This window comes from Balaenoptera borealis, assembly GCF_965194805.1.
Source record: "Balaenoptera borealis genome assembly, chromosome: 9".
NCBI classification, from domain to species: domain Eukaryota; kingdom Metazoa; phylum Chordata; class Mammalia; order Artiodactyla; family Balaenopteridae; genus Balaenoptera; species Balaenoptera borealis.
In genome coordinates, this window is record NC_138873.1 from 44785558 (window position 1) to 44800835 (window position 15278).

The window sequence follows — 15278 nt, forward strand, 5'->3', positions numbered from 1 at the left end:
CTATTACCGTTTTCTTACTTGTTTTGGGTTTGTTTTTGTAGGTCCTTCTCTTCTCTTGTGTTTCTCATTTAGAGAAGTTCCTTTAGCATTTGTTGTAGAGCTGGTTTGGTGATGCTCAATTCTCTTAACTTTTGCTTGTCTGTAAAGCTTTTGATTTCTCCATCGAATCTGAATGAGATCCTTGCCAGGTAGAATAATCTTTGTTGTAGGTTCTTCCCTTTCATCACTTTAAGTATATCATGCCACTCCCTTCTGGCTTGTAGAGTTTCTGCTGAGAAATCAGCTGTTAACCTTATGGGAGTTCCCTTGTATGTTATTTATCGTTTTTCCCTTGCTGCTTTCAATAATTTTTCTTTGTCTTTAATTTTTGCCAATTTGATTACTATGTGTCTCGGCATGTTTCTCCTTGGGTTTATCCTGTATGGGACCCTCTGCGCTTCCTGGACTTGGGTGGCTATTTCCTTTCCCATGTTAGGGAAGTTTTCAACTATAATCTCTTCAAATATTTTCTCGGGTCCTTTCTCTCTCTCTTCTCCTTCTGGAACCCCTATAATGCGAATGTTATTGCGTTTAATGTTGTCCCAGAGGTCTCTTAGGCTGTCTTTATTTCTTTTCATACTTTTTTCTTTATTCTGTTCTGCAGCAGTGAATTACACCATTCTGTCTTCCAGGTCACTTCCTTTCTTCTGCCTCAGTTATTCTGCTATTGATTCCTTCTAGTGTATTTTTCATTTCAGTTATTGTATTGTTCATCTCTATTTGTTCTTTAATTCTTCTAGATCTTTGTTAAACATTTCTCGCATCTTCTCGATCTTTGCCTCCATTCTTTTTCCGAGGTCCTGGATCATCTTCACTATCATTATTCTGAATTGTTTTTCTGGAAGGTTGCCTATGTCCACCTCATTTACTTGTTTTTTGGGGTTTTATCTTGTTCCTTCATTTGGTACAAAGCCCTCTGCCTTTTCATCTTGTCTATCTTTCTGTGAATGTGGTTTTTGTTCCACAGGCTGCAGGATTGTAGTTCTTCTTGCTTCTGCTGTTTGCCCTCTGGTGGATCTATATTATTTAAATGTTGATGTTCAGTAACACTGCATAAATTTCGATTTTTTGTTTTTGAAAGACGCATTGTGCCTTTTTTTGTAAAATAAAGTCCAGTTAATCACCATATAGCTTTCGTTAGCCTTTTTGGTTTAGTAAAATGGTCTACTGCCACCTGGTGGCAGCATGACCTAGTCAAGACTGGGCAGGCAGAACGACAAAGTTAGTACAAATACAGTTAGAGAAGTGAGATCATGTTCACATATTCACTCATGTTCTATCTTTACCTCAAATCCATCATGTCTAAAACCAAATGTATAATTTCTCCCTTAAATCAGTTATCTTAAAATAGGTGCTATTTATTAAGCATGAATGTGGCCTGGCATCAAGCACTTTACACACGTTATTTTTCTTCATCTCAAAACAAGCCTACAGGGTAATGATTATTAGTCCCACTTACAAATGAGGAAATCCAGGCATAACTTTCCCAGGGAGTTGCTGTAGCTCTTACTTGTTATTACAGTCTGCCTTCTGATGCGCTGCTGAGTACATTGTCCTCCAGTCATGCAGATTTGAAACCCTGGTGTCATGTGTGATCTTCCATCTGTTTCACTGCTCATCTATAATCACCCATCCCATATTCCTTTGAGATTTTTCTTGTAACTATCAATTCTAACTGCCAAAATCTCTAGTCCAGATCTTTATGACATGTAGGTTTTTGTAGCATATACCTGATTGACTTCTTTCATTTTTTTGTGTATAAATAAATTGTGAAATGATATAACTACATCTTATCGTAAACATCCAATTATAGAGAAGAATGCAGAGTAAAAAGTGAAAGTCTTTTGTCATCTATTTTGTCATCTCTCCCTAATCTCCAGAGAAGTAAGCACATATAATTTTTGGTTTGTTGGTTTTTAAAATATAAATAAAACTATAATATTCCTAGTACTCTGCAATTTACCCTTTTTCATTCAGCAGTATGTCTTGCAGATCTTTCTATGTCCATGCTACAGAATTTACACACAATAGACACTCAAATGTTTGCAGAATGAATCTTAGATTTCAATTACATACTCCTATCATCTAAAACAGGCAGTGTACTTTTTGCTCCATTTTCATCTAACTGAAGCATTTTTCTCCAAGATTATAGGTTATTATGGATCTCCTCTCCTTTTTGGTTATTCTTAAGCAAGATCTCTTTCATGGCAGTATGGCATAGTAATAAAGATTATTTTCATTAAATATCAATAAAATGTGTATGTGTGGGTGTGTGTAGTATCATTTTATTGGATAATTTTTACACATAAGTGCCAAAGCTAACTTATTTTCAGATGTCTTGTGTAAATTTCCAACTTCTTTACTATTTCTGTACCTCAGTAGTGCTCAATCTTTAGTGTGCATAGGATTTACTGGGGGACTAATTATTAAAACCCAGATTTCCGGGCCCCAGCTTCAGAGTTTCTGATTCAGTAGGTATGACGTGAAGCCTGCAGATTTCCAACAAGCTTCTGTGTGATGCTGATGCTGATCCACATTTCGAGGTTCACGATCTATAAGACTCTCCCCTGATGCTTTCTACCACCTAGGATATCCTGATCTCTTCTCAGCACTCAGTGTTTACTGCACATAAGAACTACAGTTTAAAGAGAGCGTTGAAAATGGCTGTGGTGGACAGCGAGGCCTGGGGTGTATGTGCCCTTCCAGAGTGGCACCAGCAGGGGCTCTAAAGGCAGAACTGAGGAGAATGACAGTTCTGCCCACGGCTCAGACCACAAAGTAAGGAACAATTTTCACCTGTGCAGAGGGTAGAACGAACTATCGGTTGCTCATTAGTCTGTACAGCAGCACATGCTCTAGCGATCACAATCTATAGCAGACGCATCATCTTTGAGTATGAAAGATGGCATTATAATGCCACTACATCCAGAAAACAATTATTTATTTTCTTCACTTCTTGATGGTAGCTCAGCCAAGTAGAATTCCAGGTATTAAGTGAGCTGATGCATCCAGTCAAATAGTTACATGTATTTCATTGTTATTTTCAATTCATTACTGGTGTGATGTGCCTTGTAAAGTGATTGTACAAGAATCCAGAATTTGGGGGGGTGGGTGTGGTGGTGTGATGAATTGGGCGATTGGGATTGACATGTATACACTGATGTGTATAAAATGGATGACTAATAAGAACCTGCTATATAAAAAAATAAATAAAATTAAATTAAAAAATTAAAAAAAAAAAAAGAATCCAGAATTGGTGAGACAAAAAAGAATTAAAAAAAATTCACCACACAGTTCCTCTCTACAAATGTAGTAAAATTACTATATCTTTAATCATTTGATTTACAAAACCTGCTTGCTTATACATATATTAAGCAGAGAAAAGACATCATTTTATAAACTTGATTATCCAAAATACAAATGTAATGTATGTATGTAAAGCTTATGTAATGGAGTATTTATTCTTTAGAATAATGAGATATAGGAGATATAATTGTACTTCTAAGAATTTAATCTGTTAGATAAATTGTAATTCTTGTAAAGGTTTACATATTTATATTTGGACCAAACATTTTAATGTTGCTGCATAATTAATGCACTAGAAATCAGGAAAATGCATGGGGTTGATAAGTATATTTGATCCATGTTGCTTCTTTGCTTGAAATATTTGTGTGAAGAAATTTTGCCATTGCTGGAAATGGAGTCTAAAAAAAAATTGCCTGAGTACTTTAACTATTAGCTTTCACTAAGCATGCTATCCATAAAAATATCTAATGTTTTTAATGTGTTTGTTTAAACTTTATATAAATAGTATTATAAAGGTATATATCATTCTTCAACTTCCTTTTGTCCCTCAACAATTTATTTGCTTTAACTGCCATATAGTATTCCATTTTATATCCATAATTAAGTTTATTTATTCCCCTACGGTGGGCATTTAGGTTGTTTCCAATTTTCCATGCTAGAATTCTTCAGTGAATGTGCTTGTGGTATATTTCCTTGAGCACACAGAGTATACAATCTAGAAGTGAAATTAAGTAGCATACAAATATTCACCTTTACTAGATATTGCCAAATGTTCTCTGAATTAGTTGTACCAAATTACGTTGCCACTAGTATTATATAAAGGTTCTTGTTTCACGTTTTTCCCAGTGCCTGAATGTGAGAGTTTTAAATTTTGTCCAGCCTGGAAAGTGTGAAAGTGCATTTCATTTTTTTATATTTAATATTCTTAATATTCCTAATTACTGGCAATAGACAGAGGCTGTACTTCTTTCCTTATTTTTATTAGTTATTGGGTTTTTCTTTTCTGTGATCTATCCAGTTAAATACTGTGTCAGTTTTTCTACTGTGTTGTCTTTTGTTTTTAGTGATTATAGGTCTCTATATAACCTGAATACTAATCTTTTTTTTTTTAACTTTTTGGGTTTATTTATTTTATTTTTATTTATAGCTGTGTTGGGTCTTCGTTTCTGTGCAAGGGCTTTCTCTAGTTGCGGCATGTGGGGGCCGCTCTTCATCACGGTGCGTGGGCCTCTCATTATCGCGGCCTCTCTTGCTGCGGAGCACAGGCTCCAGATGCGCAGGCTCAGGGATTGTGGCTCACGGGCCCAGTTGCTCCGCGTCATGGGGGATCCTCCCAGACCAGGGCTCGAACCCGTGTGCCCTGCATTGGCAGGCAGATTCTCAACCACTGCGCCACCAGGGAAGCCCCCTGAATACTAATCTTATTCTTGTTTATATGCTCTGCAAATAACTCTGCAAAGACTCCTCCAGGTCTGTGGCTTATAGTTTAATTTTATTTCATGGTAATCTTGGTGTTGCAAGTTTTTAATTGTGGTATAATAAATCTTATTAATCTTTTCCCTTAAGGCTTGTATGTCTTCTTTTTCTTTTTGTATTGTGGAAGAAAACTTCCTTAGTCCAATAGTCTCAGAAAGTTTTAGAATGTGCCTTTTACATTAGGTTTTTAATCTCTGTAAAATTGTTGTGTATGCTATAGGTAGCAGCAATTAATTTTTTTATATGGATTATGAATGGTACCAGCATCATTTATTGACTAATCCATCCTTTCATCACTAATTTGTATGTTTGGGTCTGTTTGAGTTTTTTATTATGTTCCATTATTCTATTGATATTTACTTATTTCTGCAATAGTGGAAAACATACGTTTCTATTTTTCTGTGAATTCATTCCATGGCCACCTTGGAATGTTTCCAAGCCTTTTAAAATTTCATTTGGACAAACAATAGCCTATGGACATTAATTTGGTTCCTGATATTGAATCAATATGGTAGTCATTAGTGTAGTCTACCAAATGTTTCCAGTTTTCTGCCTTCAGGGAAATAGTAGGATTGCATTTTCTACTCTCTTTGAATTTAGTATGAACATACAACTTATTTCTCAGTGGGCTCATTCTTGAGCAGAAGGTTTAAATAGAAGCTCCAGGAACCAGCCTGTGATTTGCCACGTTTTCCAATCCAGCCTGCCTAGTCAGTCGTGGAAGCATGGAGATGGAAATTCTTTGGTGGACATAGGGATGGACATAGCACAGATGACCTTCAGTGGACGTGCAGTTGAGTGAAAAACAAATCTTTATTGTCTTAAACCACTGAGATTTTTGGAGTTGTTCATTGTTCCAACATAATCTGGCATTTCCTGGCTAATATAGTTAATATTGTGTAATTTGCAATTTGATGATTGGGAAAATGGTAAACAAACATCTTACTTTTGTTAGAAGGTAATTATATTTTAATGTCTCTTTTTTTTCAATTTCTTCCCCTCTTCCTTTCAATTGTGTCACCCTTAGTGCACTCATATTCCCCAATACCCATGACCTGTCAAACCAATTGGAACCAATTTTTGAGGACCTCTCCCAGCCTGCAGTTTCTCACCTGACCTGTATTTCTTCCCTCAAGCCTACATTTCTTCTCTTTGAGTGTTTACATTTTTAAAGATGATGCCTAGAAAGATAAATGTTTTACCTGAAGTCTTTAATGATAAAGATCGACATTTTGACCCTATAGTGAAAGGTCATTAACGCAAAGCTGACTGTCTCAGTTTCCTCTTATTATCACATTAGTGTCTGCTGACTTGATATATGTTTTAAACTGGTTCTGATATTAAAATCCGTAATTCTTTGTTGGGGTTGATTACATTCACATTTACTGACTCTTGTAGTTCTGGAGTGTTAAGGATAAGAGTGTAAAGATGAGAAGTGGAGGGGACACTAAGAAGATACATCCCAGGCAGAAATCTTTTTCACATAATCTCTCCACTGATGAAAATTTCCTTTTAAACATGCAAAATCATCTTATATTATGGGGGGCGGGGGGTTGGGCAGTGATGGAGGGGAGAAAGATGGGAATTAAAACCCAGAGAACTACATTTTTACTGTTCACACTTTGATGTGAAATATATGAATCCCTGGATTGGAATGTTTGCCTCCTAACACCTAGAAGGTGTTAGGAGAGGCAGTGGGACAGTCTGATGGTGATGTGAATAGTTTTAGAGCGTGGAACACGGCAAACTTACCGTGTGGTGGGCCCGCCCTAGAAGCTTTGGATTTGACAGGAGAACACAGGGTTTCTCAGACAGAATGCAGGTGTGAGAAGACATGTGGTAGCAGAGGCATCAGCCAAATTCCTATTTTGTAATATATTAAAGACTCCTGGTGAGTGTTGCAGACATCCAGAAAAATCATGTCAAGTATCAAAAACTACCATTTATACCTGTTACAGTTTCACTAAAGAGTATAAGCCCTTCTGATATTGGAACTTTCTTGCCAAACTTCTTGCTCCTTAAAAAAAATGAATGTTGACTGGTTAATTAAAGTTTATATCTCTCTCTTTTTTAATTTTTTTATTTTTTTTATTTTTTTTTATCTCTCTTTTTAGGTGGTTCTTTGGAGCAATCAAGAGGGCAGATGCTGAAAAACAACTATTATATTCAGAAAATCAGACAGGTGCTTTTCTAATCAGAGAAAGTGAAAGTCAGAAAGGCAACTTCTCCCTTTCAGGTATGGGCATTGTTCTGTGTGATTTAAATGTGGATTTGAGAGTCTGTAGTCATGAACCTTCTGTGTGAACATGGACATGTTAATTTTAAATTTGCCTTATCTGTTATCTTCACAATAGTACCAAAATTAAATCTATTGAACTACTCAAGAGTAATATAAAAATTAGCAAAACAATTTCTGTCTGTGGCTAGATGTGACTATAAATGTTTCAAATACACACGCTCTACGTATGAGATGAAAAATATATGGATATGCCTGTGTTTTCTCACTTTTGCATTATCTAGGAGCCTATCCGTTTAGGGAAATGATAAACAAGAAGCAAAATCTAAACTGTTGTCAAAATTGATCTTGCCATAATACCCTTTTTTTTTTTCTTTTTGCATTTCATTTGTCTTTGCCTGGTAAATAGAAAATGAATTGAAATGCTGAATGCAAATGTGCTTAATTAACCAATGACATGTAACATTTGGTCAAATGTAGTTTTCCAACTGAAAGTCAAGTGTATGTTTACTTTACAATACCCTAGGAAAGAAAAAGCACAGGAGACCTGAGAATTTTCTTTAAGTGTTACAGGTGCTTATATATTAGGTAGTCATTAGTTAGCCAAAAGCTAGATAAAATGTTTTAGATTCTAGCATTAATAATATAGAAGAAGAATATTTCTATGAGGAAAACAAAGAAAAAGTAGAATTAACTGAGTCATATCTTTGAATAGGCTACAGTGACTATTCTGAACACTTTCTTAGTAGAATATTAGGGAGCAAAACAGCTTTATAGGCTTAGAACAAAGTTACAAGGATATTGGCTGTTATGTGCTGAGAATACTGTAATGCTTGCTTATGGATTTAGGAAGCTTTGTAGGCCCTACTTGGAGACCAGCATAACATTACAGATTCCTTTTCAATGAAGTCAAACCATTTAGAGTCTTTCAAACAAATTATCTGATTGCTGTGTATTCACTAGGGGGCAAAGTAAACGCAGACCATTATGTTCTACCGAAAGGATAATTTTCTTATTAGCCAGAAGGAGGACTATACAGGAGAAAAATGGAAAGAAAAGGGTCTTCGATATAATATACATTAAAACGAACAAACAAGTGAACAACCCAATTGCTGACTGTTGATTACCACCTAGGATCTTCAGGTATACCAGTCATGGATTTATTTCTCAGGGCAGTTGTCTCCTACTCAGTCTGAATTGATGGTCTTCAATTTTGCTGACAGTTATGCTGCTAAAGGAAGGCAAATAATATCCCTTTTCTATCTCTGTCTTTCCCACGTGAGTTTTCCTTAGAAGTATTGTCTTTATTCCTCAGGCGACAGTGGCTCGCAGCTGTCAGAGAAGTGCTTCACGACGGGGCATGATTTATTGATGCTGGGGCAGGCTGCTGAGAAACAGCAACCCAGGGTTGGGGTGGGTGCTAATTGGCTTGTTGGGATCCTTGCATGGCTGTCAGCTCCTGTGAGGTCTGAGTAGAGAGCTGAGGAGAGAGTTAGGGCTATGACACCTCTCATAACGGCAAGACACTAATTAGCTGTGAATTACAGCAGTGCTTTTGGATATTACGTATTATACGTGGTAGCCAGAGAATCCGTCTTCATTAGATGCATGACAGGTAGTTTTAGGGGCCTTACTGTTATTTGTCATTGGTAGAGAATTGTTTTTCTGATGAAAAATATGAAATTCTGACTGCATGTCAACTGGTTTGGCTATTTCTTGACTTCAGTCAATTACTTTAAAGGAAAGTATTATTGTTATTGCCATTAATATAAATTTGATGTTTGGCATTCCATAAGCATTTGTATTATCGCTTAAAGTACACTTTCGGAAAAATACACCTTGAGGGATAAAACTGAATTTCAGGCGAGTTTTTTCAGAAAGGATTTTGCATTGCACATTGTAATTTTACTTTAGGCAGCTCAGCATAGGAAAATCTCTAGGGTAGTAGAGGGAATTCCAGATTCATCCTCAGCGAAAGCTTTTTAAGAGCGAATGATAATAGATTGAAGATAGTTGAAAAATGACAGAGGACATGAGGCAAAAAAGCTCATCAGCAGTGTTCAGGGTGATGCATCTAGTAGCTGATATCATTTATTTATACACTGTCTATTTCTTGAACAAATATTTGAGTGCCTAGTCTGTGCCAGGCTTTTGCTAGGTCTAGGGCAGCAGGGAGAGTGAGGCACAGCCCCTGGCCCCAGGCTCCAGGAGGGTGATAACACAGCTGTCTGGTGAGACGAGAGGGGGCAGGGGCCCAGTCTCAGAGAGGAGTTAGGAAGGTTTCACAGAGGAGGCAGCACTTGTGTTCAGTTTGTGTCACAAGGTAGCCGCGTGGGAATGATTATTCCTGGCAAGGCAAATGCACAGAGTGGAGGGTAGGGAGTGGGGAGGACAGTGCAGGTGTGTGTGTGTGTGTGTGTGTGTGTGTGTGTGTGTGTGCGCGCGCGTGTGTGGATGGGGAGCAGAGGTGGAGGAGAGGAGGAATGGCCAAAAGTGAGCCTGGAAAGGAAAGTTGGAACTAGACTGTTCAGGGCCTTGTATACCATGCTGAGGAATTTGGAGCTTTTTCTACAGGTCCAAATATAGAGGGAAGCTTTAGGCAGAAAATGACTTGGTCTGACCTTTGATGACAGAGTGGAGAACAGAACGGATGAAAGATTTATAGATAATAGTCTGGGGAGGAGTGACGGGGCAAACACAGAGGCATCACTTGCTGCTGTCTGAAATCACAGGTGTGAGACAGCAGAGGCAGTCAGCATTCCGCGGAGTAGGGCCAGGGAACCTACACTCAGCTGGCTGCACTAATGCTCCTCTGTCCCCAGAAGCCTCACGGCCCCTCTGTTGCCCTCCTTTTTTTTATGGGGCAAGTGTGGGAATGGCCTTAGGACTCTTGATAGCAGTCTTTGCTTTGGTGCTAAGAAGTGAGTTTGGACATCAACTATTTGCAGGGTAATTTGAAAAGCCCAGTACCTCTGGACTTCGGCACCATGCAAAATTGCTGCTTCTCTTTTGTAGAAAAGGAAATCGTAGGGCCTGTTGGAAATTGAATTCAGCTGCAGTCCTTCTTGCTGGCCATAGGGGGCGATGGTGGGACAGGCCCAGTGGACCCATTACCATGCCATCTAGAAAGAGCTCCTGGGGCTCTTTGCTAGAGAGTCTTGTTTATCTCCACAGGTGATGGCTTGAACCAGGGCAGTTTTGGCAAATAGAGGGTAGGGCATGGAGGTGAGAAATATTTAGAAGATAGAGCCTACAGGAATTGGTAGTTGATCATAAATGGGGTAAAATAAGGGAGAATGCAGAATCCAGGATGACTTGCAGATCTCTGACTTGAGTGATTGGGGGATAGTGGTCAATTGAGCCAAGATGAGGTCCATGGGAGGAGATACTTACAGGAAGAGAGAAGAGGGGACCAAAGGAATTAAGTTCAGAGGTGTTTGAAGTAATTGCAGGAGGACATACAAGGGGCCATTATCTCTTTTTTGACTTGTGTCTGCTGATTTTGAGCTGAGAACTCACTGTAATACATCTCCATTACAGTGAACATGTAGGTCCCATGGAACGTGCAGGACTTTTATAATAGTACTTTGTGATTGCTATGAAGTCTGTTCTTGAGAATATAGGTAGGTCTCTGTAGCAACATAATTTAATTTTAAAATAAATATACTAGAATTTTTAGAACCAAATAAATGTTTTATCCTTCAAAGGAATAGACTGCTGTTGTTCAAAGTATTGCACAAATGGTAGAACTCCCTTTACAGAAAGGATATCACTTTATGTTAAAGGCCTTACCTGGGCAATTATATGTTCTTTAAGTGCAGCTTTGATACTTGGAAGTGGCCAGAATTATCTGAAGCCACTTTCTGAATAACATGGATGATTAACCCGAGCGAAACCATGGACTTGTAACTTTGTAAATATTTCTGCATGCCTTATAAATTAATTCTGAAGACAATTCAAAAAGTAATGAGAATAACAGCAGCTTCATTAGGGAAGATGTGTATCTGTTCATGTTGACCTTGTGTGTATCCTTCATGTTGAACTTACATATTCAAAGAGTCTTTTATATTTATGAGTAACTCTTTCACTGTAGGTAAAAATGTGCTTCTCAAACTAGTTTATACAGTCCTTGAGCTGAAGCAACATACTTTTATTGCTTCTGTTTCATGCTTCTTCTCTAGCTCCATAGTTTCTAGTACAGTTTGTAAAGACAGTAGATGCTCAAACACTCACGTCTTTACCCTGTCATCTACCAAGAGCAAAGATAAGCAAGGCCATTGTCATATTCTTAAACCTCTGAAGTCTGGACCATGTAAGATCACAAATAATCCTCTTCTTTGCTGTGTTTCAGACTTATTTTAGAAAGACAATTTCTCACCTTAACAGGTTAGTAGTTTCCAGGTAACAAGACTTTTGTAGAGGAGACAAAATTGGAAAAGGATGTCACTTGTATTGTGGCCCTGTCTCTCTCTGCCTGGCACAGGGTTCAGACGCAAACTCACTTTCCACCAGCCACTGAGATACCATTATTGCTCCCAAAATTTTTTAAGACCTGCTGATTCATTCTAATCTAATGCTGACCAATGGCAAAAGGCTGTGTGTGTTTCATTATCAGTCCTCTGAGCCTCCATTTATTCTTCATTTAAAATTAATGTGGACATAGTGGCCACAAGAGTGTGTCAGGAATTCTATTACTATTAACCATGGATGTAAATACAATTGTATATCCCAAGGAGGGGCAAGTATTAAATGGTTGGAAAAAATTGCTCCTTGAATTTATTATGCAATGAAATGTCTATGGATTCTGGGAGCATTTTGATATTGGTTAGAGGTGATGTTTTGCTTTTTAAAAAATACACAAGCTGCAGAAAGAAATTTTTGTTAATAACTCCAGTATCTCATATAAAATGTATTGAATTTTAAACATGTTGGTGCCATCTTAGAAAATGCCTTTTAATTAAAGTCATAATTTAGTTGTGTTCAACTTAATTGCAAATATCATTGCCTATAATAGCAAGTGGCTTTTTGGGTCAGTTATTGTATATGCTGCCTTTTCTTAATGTTACTACTGATAAATTATATTTCAGATGTTTTAAATACTCTATAAAGTTAAATTAACATTTTATTATGTAGTACATATATCTGTGTTTGTGTGTGTATACAAACATACACACACAGATGCACAGGCAAAGAACTTTTTTCTCTAGGGCACTGCTCATGGAGAAATCTTCTATTTTACTGAAAATCCATGGCTAGCATTTCTAGAAGTTGCAGTATTCTTTAGGTTGCTTGCATTTTTTTTTCTTTTGCTTCTCTGTGAACACCACATGTTGACTCATCTAAGTTTTCTCTTCTCTTCTGCTTACCTTATTTTGTTTATTAAAAATATCTTTTCTGTATGAGTAGTTTGAGCTATTTGGAGGCAAGCACAACAAAGAGCTGATGCATATTATTGCCCTTTGAATGTAACTTTATAGTAATCAATTCCAGATATTAAATAAATGAGAAGTTGATAAGTCATGTGGAGGTTGGTGAAATTCCTACCTTTTCATACTTCATGACATATTCCATTCTCTTATTTTTTTTCCATTTTATTGGCTGCCAAATTAAATTGATCCTTTATTTACATTTTGTCCAATGTTGTACTTCAAATGAAGATAGCGGCTAGCTAACAATCATTTAAGTTAGCATCCACTACATTCTATTCAAGAATATACATGAGAGATACAGAATCAGAGTAGCCCTGTAAACTGAGTCTATCAATCAATGATTTGTTAGACTCTAGGTTAATATTCTCCCAACTTCAGTGTGAATACAGGTGAACTGACATATAGGAGCAGACTTTGACTTTTGCATCGGTCAGGGCTAGTCATAAAGAAGGTGCGAGGATGCTTTGACCCCTGCTCAGTGTGTGCCCCTATCTTGGAGAGGCAGGACGTGCAGATACCAGGAAACCAGGCAGCCACTGTTTTGGAACCGACTTAGTGTTTTGGGTCTTCCCTGGGCATCTGTGCATAGCCCCCCCCCCCTTTTCTACATCCAAGTGGAACAGCAGCTTCCAGCATAGTAAATGTTATAAGGGCGGAAGATGACAGATGATGACTGTGTTGCAAATTAGGTGAAGTTAACCTTAAAGAAAGAAGGAAATAAGACCTCTGCTCTCCTGTGATTGTGTTTTTCATACATTCTTCTGGTTAAACAAACAACTCAACATTGCTACCTTAGTTTGGGCTGCTATAACAAAATGCCACAGACTGGGTGGCTTAAACAACAAATATTTATTTCTCACAGTTCCAGAGTCTGCAAGTCCAAGATCAAGGTGCCAGCAGATTTGATATCGGTGAGGGATCTCTTCCTGATCTGCCTTCTTGTTGTATCTTCACATGGCAGAGAGAAAGAGCGCTCTGGTCTCTTTCTCTTCTTATAAGGGCACTAATCCCATAATGAGGATTTCACCCTCATGACCTCATCTTAATTACCTCCCAAAGACCCACCTCTTAATGCCATCACATTGGGGATTAGGGCTTCAACATAGGAATTTGAAGGGAAAACAAACATTCAGTCCATAGCAATTACAAAGGACTGGATTCTATTTCTTATGGCAGGCATGCCAAGTGAGTAGGAGAATATCCACCCTTCCTCCAGCAAAACCACAGGAGCTGAACATTTGCTAGACATCGGAAGTATGTTTAGAGGCTTGGTGTGTTAGCTGCCCTGCTGTGCGTGTGCTAAGAGAAGGAAATGTACACTCATCTAAGTGGATGGAAAGGAGGACAGGTTGCATATGTTTTTTTCCTGAGCATCAAATTTCTTTGCATTCAAGGATGAGTATAATAAAAACAAAAGTCATGAGATTCTGGATGCTCAATAACAAAATTTTCCAACTTATGTTCTAGAACAGGAATTCTTTGGTAAGTCAAAAGCGTTCCATAGGACAGAGGGTTCAGGAGTTAAATACATTTGAAGAACACCTCATATTATATCCTCTGACTCAACAAAAGCACATTAAAGTCTCAGAAGTCCTACAGCCAAGAAAGTTAGCTTTTCAACCCAGAGTTTTCCAAATTACTTGATCATAGATCCATTTCTTTTTCTCTCAAACATGATTTGGGAAAAAATAATTGTATAATAGATGATAAACAATAACCTGAAGATGTAGAGAAAACTCATTTTTTGAAACATATTCACTAAAAGGAACAGAAGAAAAAAATTGAAAGCATTTGATTTGAAACTATAAAATACAAGAAAACACAAACTCTATGAAATTAGGCATCAAAAGGAGCATGAAAAGGCAATAGATGGGAGATAGGAAGCAGAAAAATTGTCACTTTAGGGATGTAAAGGGCAGACTTGAGTGCTCTCTGGAGAGAGAAGAGAAATCAATGAAAATATGTAAGGGTAGATCATGCACAAACAGAAGACATTTCTTTGACATTTAGTAGATAATTAAATGGAAGCAACAGTTAAATATGTAGTAGAAGAAAACTTTCCTGAGCTAAAAAAAATCTGTGCTTGTAGATTAAAAGTACTCCTAGTTGTTCTAAGTAGCATAAATGAAAAGATACATACCTAGGGTATCTTTTCAAAATACTTTAATATCAGGCATAAAGGAAAAATTCTCTGAGCATCCAGGAAAAAAAATAATTGCAAAACAACTCCACACCATTAAATACCAAAACTCCATATAAACATATAGAGTCTTTGTTTCTCCCTAACTTTATTTTTAAAGTTGAAAAGATAACTATGTCCTTTCACCTAAATTCATCAATTGTTAACACATGGTGACATTTACTTTCCATCATTCACATATCTATATATGTCTCATATATGTAACATATATGTAAGTTGCAGGTATTATGTCACTTCACCTTTAAAAGCTTTAGTATTAGTATGTATGTCCCAGGAATAAGGAACCTCTCTTACATTATTACAACCCTATTATTAACCCCCCAAATTTTCACACTAAAGCAATAATATTATCTAGCATAGAGTACGTACTCAAATGTCTCCAAATGTCCTTGCTAACCCTTTGTTTATTTATTTGCTTTTTGATACAATAAAGGATTATGCATTGCATTTGGTTCTGTATATAAAAAATCAATTTTCAAAAATATTGGCAAGAATATTTTGAATTATTTTTTAACCATTCATGTATTCATTGATTCATTCATTCACCCGTTCATCATAGAACTTTCATTTGTGTTTGCTATATGGCATAATT

General features: G+C 37.1%; 1 protein-coding gene across 2 annotated transcripts in view; it reads left to right on the forward strand.

Annotated features, from left to right (window-relative positions):
* The window catches only part of FRK (fyn related Src family tyrosine kinase), a 97352-nt gene that overhangs the window by 51637 nt on the left and 30437 nt on the right, over nt 1-15278 (forward strand). For both annotated transcript variants that reach the window (XM_082404805.1, XM_082404806.1), the window contains exon 2: nt 6936-7057. In XM_082404805.1, coding sequence (XP_082260931.1) covers nt 6936-7057 — 122 coding nt within the window. The remainder of the gene's footprint in view (nt 1-6935; nt 7058-15278) is intronic.